The 12887-nt window shown below is 34.4% G+C and overlaps 1 protein-coding gene across 1 annotated transcript in view; it reads right to left on the bottom strand.

Moving 5' to 3' along the window:
• Nucleotides 1-12887, bottom strand: part of LOC136025731 (phosphatidylinositol 4-kinase alpha-like) — a 68637-nt gene that overhangs the window by 1597 nt on the left and 54153 nt on the right. Inside the window, exons 14-15 of the mRNA XM_065701717.1 lie at nucleotides 11722-12015; nucleotides 10372-10531 (exon numbers count right to left, since the gene is read on the bottom strand). Of these exons, the coding sequence (XP_065557789.1) occupies nucleotides 10372-10531; nucleotides 11722-12015 (454 nt within the window). The remainder of the gene's footprint in view (nucleotides 1-10371; nucleotides 10532-11721; nucleotides 12016-12887) is intronic.

Genomic DNA, 12887 nt, shown 5'->3' with positions numbered 1-12887 from the left:
ACTTGGGTCTACTTTTGCAGTATTAGCAGAGTCTCTAATAAGTTTTCTTCTTCATTTAAATTCTCAAAGGTGTTTTCTATAGGGTGTTGGCTTGTGAGATGTTTCAAACAGGCTAAATTGGCTACTTAGGTCTACTTTTGCAGTATCAGCAGAATTTCTAATAAGTTTTCTTATTCATTTAAATTATCAAAGGTGTTTTTTATAAGGTGTTGGCTTGTGAGATGTTTCAGACAGGCTAAATTGGCTACTTAGGTCTACTTTTGTAGTACCAGCAGAATTTCTAATTCTGCACATACACTTCAAGTAAGAAAAATACTTATCTCTATAGTCAGAATTGCATCCATGAATCCAAAGTTATTGTGCATTTGCATCAGAAAGGAAATTAATATTCACCATATACAGACCTAGCCTATACCAATTCAGGGTATATATTTGCACGTTAGTGAGTATATGTGTATGTATGTGTATATGTGTGTATGTGTATGTGTATGTGTGTATGTATATGTATGTACATGTATGTGTATATATATATATATATATATATATATATATATATATATATATATATGTATATATGTAAGCCCTATAGATAGGTAGAGTAGCTCCATAGGAGGCTTAGGCCAAGTAGGACCTTGTCCCAGTGGGGCCCATAATAGAAACTGGGAAACCCTCCCCTGGGGGTCATAATTTCAGGTGGAGGAGGAAGAAGGCCCCTCAAATGTACACTCAGCAGGGCCAACTGCCGTGTTCACGCGTCAGATGAGTTACAAACCTTCTCCCAGTAATGGGTTAAATTGCATGGTGAAGCAGAACACCATCGTGGGAGGATCCTCTATAGGAGGACAACTGCGGCAGGGCGTAAGATCCAGATTTATGGACAACGGCCTCTGTAAAGGGCTGCCTCGACCCTTTCGGGGTACCTGCAAGACTGGGAAACTTGCGGTCAATTTTTCCCACTTGAGGAGTGGCGCCCCTCGAGGAAATTATAGCCTAGTAAACAACACAGCACTCGTACGGGATTCTGATTATTGGATAATTTTCTGGGCTTGGTTTGTTTTGATGGGCGTTTTCGGGCTGAAAAACCTCTTCCTAGCTAATTTATCTACTATGGGCTGCCTCCCCGTAGTAGCATAATATTTGTAGGCATGAATATATAATGAGTCGGAGGTAATAGGCTTGGGACTGTCTGTGCAGGATTTCGACTCTTGTTGATAGAAGAGCATCGCCAAGTGCTGAAAACCATGTTGTGACCAAGATGGGCCCAGGATTGCACAAGGCCTCCAACTTACTGGAGGTCCCAGGGACTTCTTGCTGTCCGGTTCTAAGCCGGCTTAAGCGCTTCGGTGTAGACTTGAGAAGATATGTTGGTCCCCATCCTGCACTGGTATCCGGGATCACTGCTTTTCTTGAGGGCAAAATAATTTCAAAGATTTAAAGAACATGAAAATTGGAACTTGGAATGTTACGACGTTAAAAAATGACTATCGCATCGACATTTTGACTGACGAATTCAGACGGTTTGAACTGGATTTATTAGGAGTTTCAGAAACTCATATCCCAGGGGTAGGAAGCATGAAATTAGGTGACATAGAATTTGTTTACTCAGGAAGGAAGGATGGGGTACATAGACAGGGAGTAGGGCTCATGATGAATAAGGAAGCTGCTAAGTCTTGTTTAGGCTGGGAAGGTATTAATAATAGAATACTAATTGCTCATTTTATGACTAAAAAGTTTAGGGTATCAGTTATAGTAGTATATGCCCCCATTGAACCAATTGATGGAGATACTAGTGACTCAGATGAATTTTACTTACAGTTACAGGAGCAAATAGACAGGGTACCAGGTAGAAATATGGTGTTATTGCTAGGAGATTTTAATGCCCAGGTTGGTAGAAATAGGGATAGATGGTATCCTAGCCTAGGTAATTTTGGTGTAGGAAAAGAAAACAGTAATGGCTATAGGCTTTTGCAATTTTGTAGGTATAACAACCTAGTTATAACCAATACGGTGTTTGGTCACAAAATGGCCCATAAGTTGACATGGTATTCACGTGATGGTAAGACAGCAAACCTTATTGATAATGTTATTGTAAACAGAAGACTAGCAGGATCAATACAAGATACTAGGGTGTATAGGAGTGCCGTTATTGATGTTAAAAGTAAAGATCACCATCTAGTAGTGTCTAAGGTTAATTTAAAGCTGAAATTTCGGAAGAGTAACTCCCTCCCGGGAAGTTATGATGTTGGTAGACTTCAGGATGAAAATTTGAAAAAAAAATTCCAGGAACAGTTGAGTACTAAACTTGAGGGTTTAAAATTTGACAATGTGGAAGATGGTTGGAATAATTTCAGAAAAACAATTTGTGAAGTTGCTGATGGTGTCCTAGGGAAGAGTGCTAAGACAGCAACTAGGAATATAAGTGAAAAAGCTTTAGGTTTAATAGAGAGTAGAAGGGGTTTGTATAAGAATTATCTGAGCGATAGGTCGTATGAAAACAAAAGGAATGTAAAGAAAGTGGAGAAAGCATTAAAATATGAACTAAGGAGATGTGAAATGGAGGCGATGGATAAAATTGCTGAGGATCTGGAAGATGCGGCTAGACGGCATAATAGTAAAATATTATACTGGCATGTTAATAAATTGAAAGGGAGTAGCCGATCCGGACTAGTCCCAGTTAAAGATAGAAATGGGGTCACAATTAGTGATAAGGAAAAAGTTAAAGAAAGATGGGTGGAACATTTTGAGAATGTGCTAAACCGAGATACAGTTGCAGGAAAAGATATAGATAAAAATGAAAAAGTTTGTGATACCTTGGATGTGAAGGAAGATTTGTTTAGTGAGGAAGAATTAGCGACAGTGCTAGAAGGATTAAAAAATAATAAGGCCCCAGGTGCTGATAGTATGATTAATGAGTTCCTTAAATATGGTGGCTCTGAGGTTAGGAATAAGCTACTGAAGATTATGAACATGATTTTTGAAAAAGGGGAAGTACCCAATGATTTTAGGAAAACCTTAATTAAACCTCTGTATAAGAAAGGCGACAAGAGTGAATGTCGGAATTATCGAGGCATTAGTCTGGTCTCTGTAGGTAGCAAATTACTGAGTAATATGATACTTTTTAGACTGAGACATGCTGTAGACAAAGTTTTAAGGGAAGAACAATGCGGTTTTAGAAAAGGTAGAGGATGTGTCGACCATGTTTTCACTCTTAGGTTAATAATTGAGAAGTCCCTTCGTTGTCAAACACCTTTGGTCCTTAGTTTTATCGATTATGAGCAAGCTTTCGATTCTGTTGATAGAACAGCGTTAACAAAGGTCTTATCGTTATATGGTATACCAGAAAAATACATTAAAGTGATTTGCGCTATGTACGAGAATAATACTGCTGCGGTTAAGGTAGGAAATGAGGTTAGCAACTGGTTTTGTATTAAATCAGGAGTTAAGCAGGGTTGTGTTCTATCCCCCTTTATATGGATCATTTTGATGGACTTCGTCTTAAGGAGCACAGGAAAGGCAATTGGAGACCATGGAATCAAATGGGGAGGAAGAACGCTCCTGGACTTAGATTATGCTGATGATTTAAGCATATTAGATGAAAGTGTGAGCAAAATGAATGAATTTTTAGAGGTTTTACGAGTTCAGGGTGCTAAAATAGGCTTGAAAATTAATGTTAAGAAGACTAAGTCACTAAGGTTAGGAATAAGTGAAGATGAGCAGGTGACCTTAGGTAACGAAAAGATTGATCAGGTTGGGAGCTTCAGTTACCTTGGTAGTATTATTAGTAAAGATGGTGGGAGCAGTGAAGATGTTAGAAGTAGAATAGCTAAAGCTCAGGGTGTTTTTTCACAGTTAAAAAAAGTTTGGAAGAATAGAAAGATAAGCCTACAAACCAAGATTAGAATATTGGAAGCTACAGTGATGACAGTGGTCAAATATGGCTCTGAAGCATGGACACTCCGAAAAGCAGATGAAAATTTACTAGATGTTTTCCAGAGAAATTGCCTACGGATTGTTCTGGGTACCCGGCTGACTGACCGTATTTCAAACAGTAGGTTGTACGAAAAGCGTGGTTCAATCCCGCTTTCTGGGGCTATAATGAAAGAAAAGTTGAGATGGCTAGGCCACGTTCTACGGATGAAGGATGACAGATTACCGAAGATTGTCCTTTTTGGCCAACCGTCTGGGGCTACACGGAAAGCAGGTCGTCCTTGTCTGGGTTGGGAGGATGTCATAAATAAGGATTTAAAGGAAATGGGAACTTCCTGGGAGGGTGTAAAGAGGGAGGCTTTAAATAGATTAGGTTGGAGGAGGAGCGTGCGTAGCTGTGTTGGCCTCAGGCGGCTTGGTGCTGCAGTGAGTTATTAGTAGTAGTAGTAGTATATATATATATATATATATATATATATATATATATATATATATATATATATATATATATATATATATATATATATATATATATATATATATATATATATATATATATATATATATGTATATATATAAGAAACAAGAACTAAGAGCTCATATGGCACTTGCGACGAGGCCGGAAGAGCCAAGAGCTCATATGGTGTGAACACTAGCAAGAATCAATAGATTGATTTAAAGGGAAAATCAGAGGCAAAAACTACACAAAAAAACTAAAAACTAATAAAAAAAATAAAAAAGCTAAAAAACTAAAAAAACTAAAAAAAGGCAAAAAACTACAAAAAAAAACTAAAAACTAATAAAAAAGCTAAAAAACTAAAAAAACTAAAAAAAGGCAAAAACTACAAAAAAAACTAAAAACTAATAAAAAAAAATAAAAAAACTAAAAAACTAAAAAACTAAAAAAAACTAAAAATACTAAAAAAAGGTAAAAAACTAAAAAAAACTAAAAACTAAAAAAAACTAAAAAAAGGAAAAAACTGAAAAATAAGCTAAAATAAAGGTAAAAACCAATAAAAAACTAAAAAAAAAACTGAAAAAACTAAAAAACGGCAAAAACTACAAAAAAAAACAAAAAACTAATAAAAAAAAGTAAAAAAGCTAAAAAAACTAAAAAAACTAAAAAAACTAAAAAAAGGTAAAAAACTAAAAAAAAATAAAAAATAAAAAAAACTAAAAAAAAGGAAAAAACTGAAAAATAAGCTAAAATAAAGGTAAAAACCAATAAAAAACTAAAAGAAAAAAAGGAAAAAACTAAAAAAAAATTTCATCTAAAAAACTAAAAAAGGTAAAAACTAAAAGAACTAAAAAATAAAAAAATAAATGACGACACTCAAAGAGAAAGCGACCAGGACAAAAGGAATGTTCGATTAACAATCAACAAAGCACCGGGACACAGGGAGTATAAATGACGACCAGGACATAAGTAAAAAAAAAACTAACAAAACTAAAAAGAAGGTAAAAACTACAAAAAAACTAAAAAGAAAAAAACTAAAAAAAGGCAAAAACTACAAAAAAAACTAAAAACTAATAAAAAAACTAAAAAACTAAAAAAACTAATAAACTAAAAAAACTAAAAAAACTAAAAAAAGGTAAAAAACTAAAAAAACTAAAAACTAAAAAAAACTAAAAAAAGGAAAAAAATGAAAAATAAGCTAAAATAAAGGTAAAAACCAATAAAAAACTAAAAAAAAACTGAAAAAACTAAAAAAAGGCAAAATCTACAAAAAAAAACTAAAAACTAATAAAAAAAGTAAAAAAGCTAAAAAACTAAAAAAACTAAAAAAACTAAAAAAAGGTAAAAAACTAAAAAAATAAAAAATAAAAAAAAACTAAAAAAAGGAAAAAACTGAAAAATAAGCTAAAATAAAGGTAAAAACCAATAAAAAACTAAAAAGAAAAAAAGGAAAAAAAAAAAAAAATTTTCATCTAAAAAACTAAAAAAATCTAAAAAAGGTAAAAACTAAAAGAACTAAAAAAGAAAAAAATAAATGACGACACTCAAAGAGAAAGCGACCAGGACAAAAGGAATGTTCGATTAGCAATCAACAAAGCACCGGGACACAGGGAGTATAAATGACGACCAGGACATAAGTAAAAAAAAAAAACTAACAAAACTAAAAAGAAGGTAAAAACTACAAAAAAACTAAAAAGAAAAAAAACTAAAAACTAATAAAAAAACTAAAAAATCTAAAAATCTAAATAAACTAAAAAGAAAAAAAAAAGGAAAAAAATAAAGGAGAAAAACAAAACTAAAAAACGAATGTATATACAGACCGGGACACCGGGATACAAATGACGACCGGGACACAGGGAATATAAATGACGACCGGGACACAGGGACACAACTACAACGGGGACACCGGGGGAAACAGGGGGATATAAATGACGACCGGGACAACCAACTAGGTGTTGGGGTGGTGCTTCAACAGCTAGTATATATATATATATATATATATATATATATATATATATATATATATATATATATATATATATATATATATGTATATATATAAGAAACAAGAACTAAGAGCTCATATGGCACTTGTGACGAGGCCGGAAGAGCCAAGAGCTCATATGGTATGAACACTAGCAAGAATCAATAGATTGATTTAAAGGGAAAATCAGAGGCTTTAATGCCGAACAGGCTTTAAAATAAGAGCTCTGAATCAGGAAGTCCTTCTAAATATCAAAATTCATTAAGATCCGATCACCCACTCGTAAGTTAAAAATACCACATTTTTTCTAATTTTTCCTCTCCCTTCAGCCCCCCCCCTAGATGGTCGAACCGGGAAAACGAATTTATCAAGTCAATTTGTGCAGCTCCTTGACATGCCTACCAATTTTCATCGTCCTACCACGTCCAGAAACACCAAACTCACCAAAGCACTGAACCCTACCCCCTAACTCTCCCAAAGAGAGCAGATACAGGCAAGTTACGTCAATCACGTATCTACGACATTTGCTTATTCTACCCACCAAGTTTCATCCCGATCTCTCCACTCTAAGCGTTTTCCGAGATTTCTGGTTTCCCCCCTCCAACTCCCCCCAATGTTAACAGATCTGGTCGGGATTTGAAATAAGAGCTATGAGACATGAGTCCCTTCTAAATATCAAATTTCATTAAGATCCGGTCACCCATTCTAAAGTTAAAAATACCTCAACTTTTCTTATTTTTCCAAATTAACACCCCCAGCTTCCCCAAAGAGAAAGGATCCGTTCCAATTATGTCAATCACGTATCTATAACTTGTGCTTATTCTTACCACAAAGTTTCATACCTGTCTCTCCACTCTAAGCGTTTTCCAAAATTTCCGATTTCCAAAATTTGTTTCCCTCCTCCTATCCCCTATGTCCCAGGATCCAATTCGAATTAAAAATGGATCATCTGAGACATAAGATTCTTCTATATATCAAGTTTCATTAAAATCCGATCAACCATTCGTAAGATAAAGATGCATCAATTTTCACGTTTTCCAAGAATTCCGGTTTCCCCCTTCAGCCCCGCCCCGAATGTCACCGGATCTGGTCAGTATTTAAAATGACAGCTCTTAAGCACAAGATCTTTCTAAATATCGAATTTCATTAAGGTCTGATCACCCGTTCGTAAGTTACAAACACCTCATTTTTTCTAATTTTTCCAAATTACCTTCCCCCAACTCCACCAAAGAGAGCAAATCCGGTCCGGTTATGTCAGTCACGTATCTTGGACTTGTGTTTATTCTTCCCACCAAGTTTCATCCTGATCTCTCCGCTCTAAGCGTTTTCCAAGATTTCCGGTCCCCCTTCAATGATACCGGTCGGGATCCAAATAAGAGATCTGAGTTACGAGGTCTTTTTAAACATGAAATTTCATTAAGATCCGATCACTCCTTCGTAGGTTAAAAATACATATTTTTTTCTAATTTTTCAGAACCAACCCTCCCCCCAACTCCTCCAAAGAGAGCGGATCCGTTCCGGTTATGTCAATTACGTATCTAAGACTTGTGCTTATTTTCCCCACCAAGTTTCATCCGGATCTCTCCACTCTAAGCGTTTTCCAAGATTTTAGGTCCCTCCCAACTCCCCCCAATGTCACCAGATTTGGTCGGGATTTAAAATATGGGCTCTGAGACACGATATCCTTCCAAACATCAAATTTCATTGAGATCCGATCACCCATTTGTAAGTTAAAAATACCTCATTTTTTCTAATTTTTCCGATTTAACCGTCCCCCCACTCCCCCTCAGAAGGTCGAATCGGAGAAAAGACAATTTCTAATTTAATCTGTTCTGGTTCCTGATACGCCTGCCAAATTTCATCGTCCTAGCTTACCTGGAAGTGCCTAAACTAGCAAAACCGGGACAGACAGAACGACCAACAGAATTTGCGATCGCTATATGTCACTTGGTAGATACCAAGTGCCATAAAAAAAAAATTGAAGGCAACTTTAGTAATCTTCCATTGCAACAATTTTCTCTTTAATCTAGTGATATCTCAACACAGAATAAGAGAATAGAATTTAGAATTAGAGTCGGATTTTCCATATTTTATACCATAGAATACGGAAAATAGAGAATACATTGAGAAACAGTAGAATACAGATAAAATAGAATACAGAAAATAGTAAATAAAATACAGAGAGAATAGAATATAGAAAATAGTAAATCGCATAGAGAAAAAAGAGAATACATTGAGAAAAAAGCAGAATACAGAGAAAAAATTGAGAAAAAGTAGAACATAGAGAAAATAGAATACCGAAAATACTAAAATAGAATTAGGTAAAAGGCCAATTTTGGGGCGTTTACAGGGCTTGATTTTGTCACTTCTGACGCATGAATTTTGATTGGTCGTCTTATATGCATTTACTATCTCTACGTTTAAAAAAATCCGGATAGTGGTATTTCATCGGACTGAATTCTATCACCTGAAAAGGAGAAGTTATGACGGACTTTCAGAACACATAAAACAAGGAAAGAAGGTAAGAGGGCAATTTGGACGGTCTTATGGGACTTGATCCAGCTCTTAATGGCTACCAGCAGAAATCGGGGGAAAGTAAACAGGAAGGGTCTACGAAAGGAAAGTGTGGCTACCTCCCCCCCATTGCACTTTCTGGATGAAGGGCAAAGAAATGGAGATCAGTACCGCTTGTAGGGGCTTCAAAGTCCAGTGCATATTCTTTACCTTTTTTACGTACGCGCATCTTGGGTTATAATTCAACTTTTATGAATTTATGAAGCTAAGGTCCTGTTATTATTTAGTTTTAATGGTACATACTATTATTAACCATCACAGATATCAATTCACGAAAATCCAGGGAGGGGGGAGGCGAAATATTTTTTTTTAAATGTATATAATTCCAAAACACAGCTTTTCAATGAAAATACCAACCATAAGTATTTTCAAAATCTGAGAGGGTTGCAAAAATTCTATGCCTTTTAACCAATCAGAGTAAAGGTGGAAATTTCAAGATTGACAATGAAAATCTATATTTTCACAGATAGGTAACACGCATAGGTATTTTCTTTCTTACAGATAGGGATGGAATTTATTTCACTTTTTCTTAACAAAAGTTAAGATGTAGCTTGAGAATGTTTTTGAACTCTATAGATAGGCTTGAAAGGGAGCCAATAATCCAATATGTTTTGGATCTAACTAATTTTTCTGGAACTAATAACCCTGAAATCTCTTAAGGCAGGCAACGTTGAGTAAATTCCAATGAAAATCTTCTCTCTGGTTGGTTCTATTTACTGTGTCTATCGCTGGTCCAAAACCACAGAAAAAAGGTATATAATATAGATGTCCAACAGGCCTACCATACATTATTAAAAAATAACCCCGGGTATTAAGTGTGCCCTGAAGCTATTTGTGATGACAGTGGTTTATATTAGAAGACCGTGTTGCCATGCTTATTAAACGATGGATTTATTCCAATGATCAACTTAGATTTATTAATCAACATATATAAAACGACCACAGGGTTAAAACTGATAAGAAATCACAAGAAAATTTGTGATTATTTTATAAGTTCTATTTAATTTTCTTGACTTTTTTCGTAATAGTCCAATGTTCTGAATAAACTTACTATTAGTGGGAAACATTCATGAAAAGATCTTTGGGAGAAAATGAAGACTGACGAGAACACTCGCAAAATCTATCGGTTATCAAAAAAATATTCCGTCGGACATCTGTTTTGTATTAAGATAGTTTTTTGTCTTTGGTTTTTGCATGCTATTTCGTCAATAATGGCTATTTTTCATGTGGCCGAAATGTTCACATAGATTTGATTTTAATCATTCTTCTCAGAAAATTTCTCATTTCAAAATAACTTCTGTTTTTTGTTTAAAAGTATTGTTGTCGCCGTCAATCAATTTCGTCGCTAGATACTTTTCTAGTGAAAACAAGGGCATTGAAAACAAGAACATGATATTGTTCTAGATTTTTTTTTTACGAATATGTTTACCTGACAGCCAAGAAAGCTTGAACACACAGTTCCATAAACCATTTAAAAGGCGCTGCATCTAATTTACCACCCATAATCATTAGCATTTCTTCTGTGAGCTTAATATCAGGTTCAAAGCCTATGTTCCCTCCAGGTGATGACTCGAACATAAATCCGAAATCTGAAAATAAAAAAATTTATTACCACTCCTTTCACTGTTAATTAACAAAAAGTTTCCAAAAATCAAATATATATATATATATATATATATATATATATATATATATATATATATATATATATATATATATATATATATATATATATATATATATATATATATATATATATATGTATATAACCTAATATACCAACTAGATATAATTGACAGTGTTTCTGGGATGAAGAGAGCTGAAAGACATAACGTGACATTGTAAATAGCATACAGTGAAAGGTCTAGGTAATCAAATAAGACAATGGAAATTGTCGCTAGTCTCAAAAAAATCACCAACGCCATTTAATGTTTAGAATTTCTCGGTTTTTTCTCAGTGTATTAATAAGGAAAATACTGTTTTGCCCTTTTTCATCCCCTATCCAGCTTAGTCTATAGTTAATTGGTCTTGTTTGCTTATAAAAACTTTCTTTCCTCTAATGGTTTCCTGCTTTTATGTTAATTTTTTTGTTTGGTAATAAATACAGCAATATCACTATGCTGTACGTGGTACGTGATAAGTATCCTGTGATACTTATCACAGGACGCGGGTTCGAATCCCAGTGAACCCAATTTTTCAGTTTGGGACGGGGGTCAGTGGCGTGAATCTGTAAGCTTAGCCAGAGTCGAGCCAGCTCTAAATGGGTACCTGGAGAAATCTGGGGAAGGTAAACAGGAAGGGTGTGCGAAAGCACAGGATGGCTGGCCGCCAATCCCCCATTGCACTTCCTGGCTGAAGGGCCAAGAAACGGAGATCAGCACCGCCGGTACGGACTGTAAAGTGTAGTGCCGTATCCTTTACCTTTTTTTTTCCTTTACCATTATCACTATAAGCTAAAGATGATGTATAACTTCAGATCCAATTTCAAAAATTAAAAAAGTGAAAGAGGGAGGTAGGGAAAGAGAGACGAAGAAAAAAAAAACAGAAGTAAAGTGAGCATCCAAAATTAAAAGGGCTTTTTAGCAAGAAGATTATATATACAACCCCCTGATGACTGACCGCTAGTTCTATTGATTTTTCTCTATTTAGATATATCTTTATGCTTTACTACATTCAATTTTATTTTCTATGACCGCCTTTCAAGAACGCGCAACTACTATCTGATAAGCCTCATTGCTAATCTAACTTTATCCCCCATATTACTGAACAGAAATATTACCTATGTGTATAATATGACCATCTTCATCTAGCATAATATTCCCGTTGTGCCTGTCTTTAATTTGAAGAAGGTAGCCGACAACACTGTACGCAGCCATAGACCGGACGAAATTCCTTCGAGCATGTTGATATTCTTGAGTTGTCTCGTCACCGTATTTATTCAAGAAGTAGTCATACAATCTAATAAAAAAGGAAAAAAAATTAATGAATAGCACCAATTCAGGATTGCCCCTAGCAGGGAGAAGTTGATTCTCCTGTATAATAATTGACCATGTCGACAAATTCTGGAGAAAACCTATTTATTTTTTCTGTACATAAATTTATTCGCCTATTTATATTTCTATTTGTTTTTATATACTTGTTTTCAAATTTATTTAATATATATATAAAATGTAAAAAAGTGAAATAACTAAAACTCATTCAGAATTGCTCCTTGCCTGGGCAAGGGGCAAAACCTGTTTATTTTTCTATACATATATCTATTAATCTATTGGTTTTTTATATTTTTATTTACAAATTTGTTTTTTATTTATAAAGATGTAATCAAGATGAGATTATTAACACTCGTTCAGGGCTGCCCCTGTAGGGAGACGTTGATCATCCTATATAATAACCACTGTATATAAATTATATACAGTATAATCAAGACTTAGTAACATTTGGCTACTTCAGTCTTGGCGCGAATAAAAGCTCTCCCCATATCCTTGTCCATCAACAATTCAGTGTATATTATATTGGAACACGTATTTTGGTAGAAACTTTCTCGAAATACCTTTGGAACCAACTGGAGACTTTGAAACCTACTTGTATTTTCTAAAAACATCTAATAATAACATTGCAATAATTACCGATTTTATATATGCACTGGAGTAAATTAATTTAAAATTAGGTTCTTTAAAATTTAGGGTTACATAACTGAAGCCAAGTTTCGCGTTCAAGATAAATCTGACTTGTCTACCCGTGAAAAAATCTAATGTCGCTTATGCTTTTACGTTCTCTGAAACACTTGCATCTTAGTCCGGCTTTGTATAATGGTTGTGATAGGGAATGACTGTACTGTATAAATGAATATACAGTGATAATAACTGACCATTTTGATAAACACTAAAGAAAACCTTTTGTTTTTTCTATACATAAATTTATTAATCTTAATTGTTTTTTGTATTT

The sequence above is a fragment of the Artemia franciscana genome, chromosome 4 (assembly GCF_032884065.1).
Source record: "Artemia franciscana chromosome 4, ASM3288406v1, whole genome shotgun sequence".
Taxonomy (NCBI): domain Eukaryota; kingdom Metazoa; phylum Arthropoda; class Branchiopoda; order Anostraca; family Artemiidae; genus Artemia; species Artemia franciscana.
Note: the sequence above shows the minus strand (reverse complement) of the source record. Positions and strands in the feature narration are given on the sequence as shown.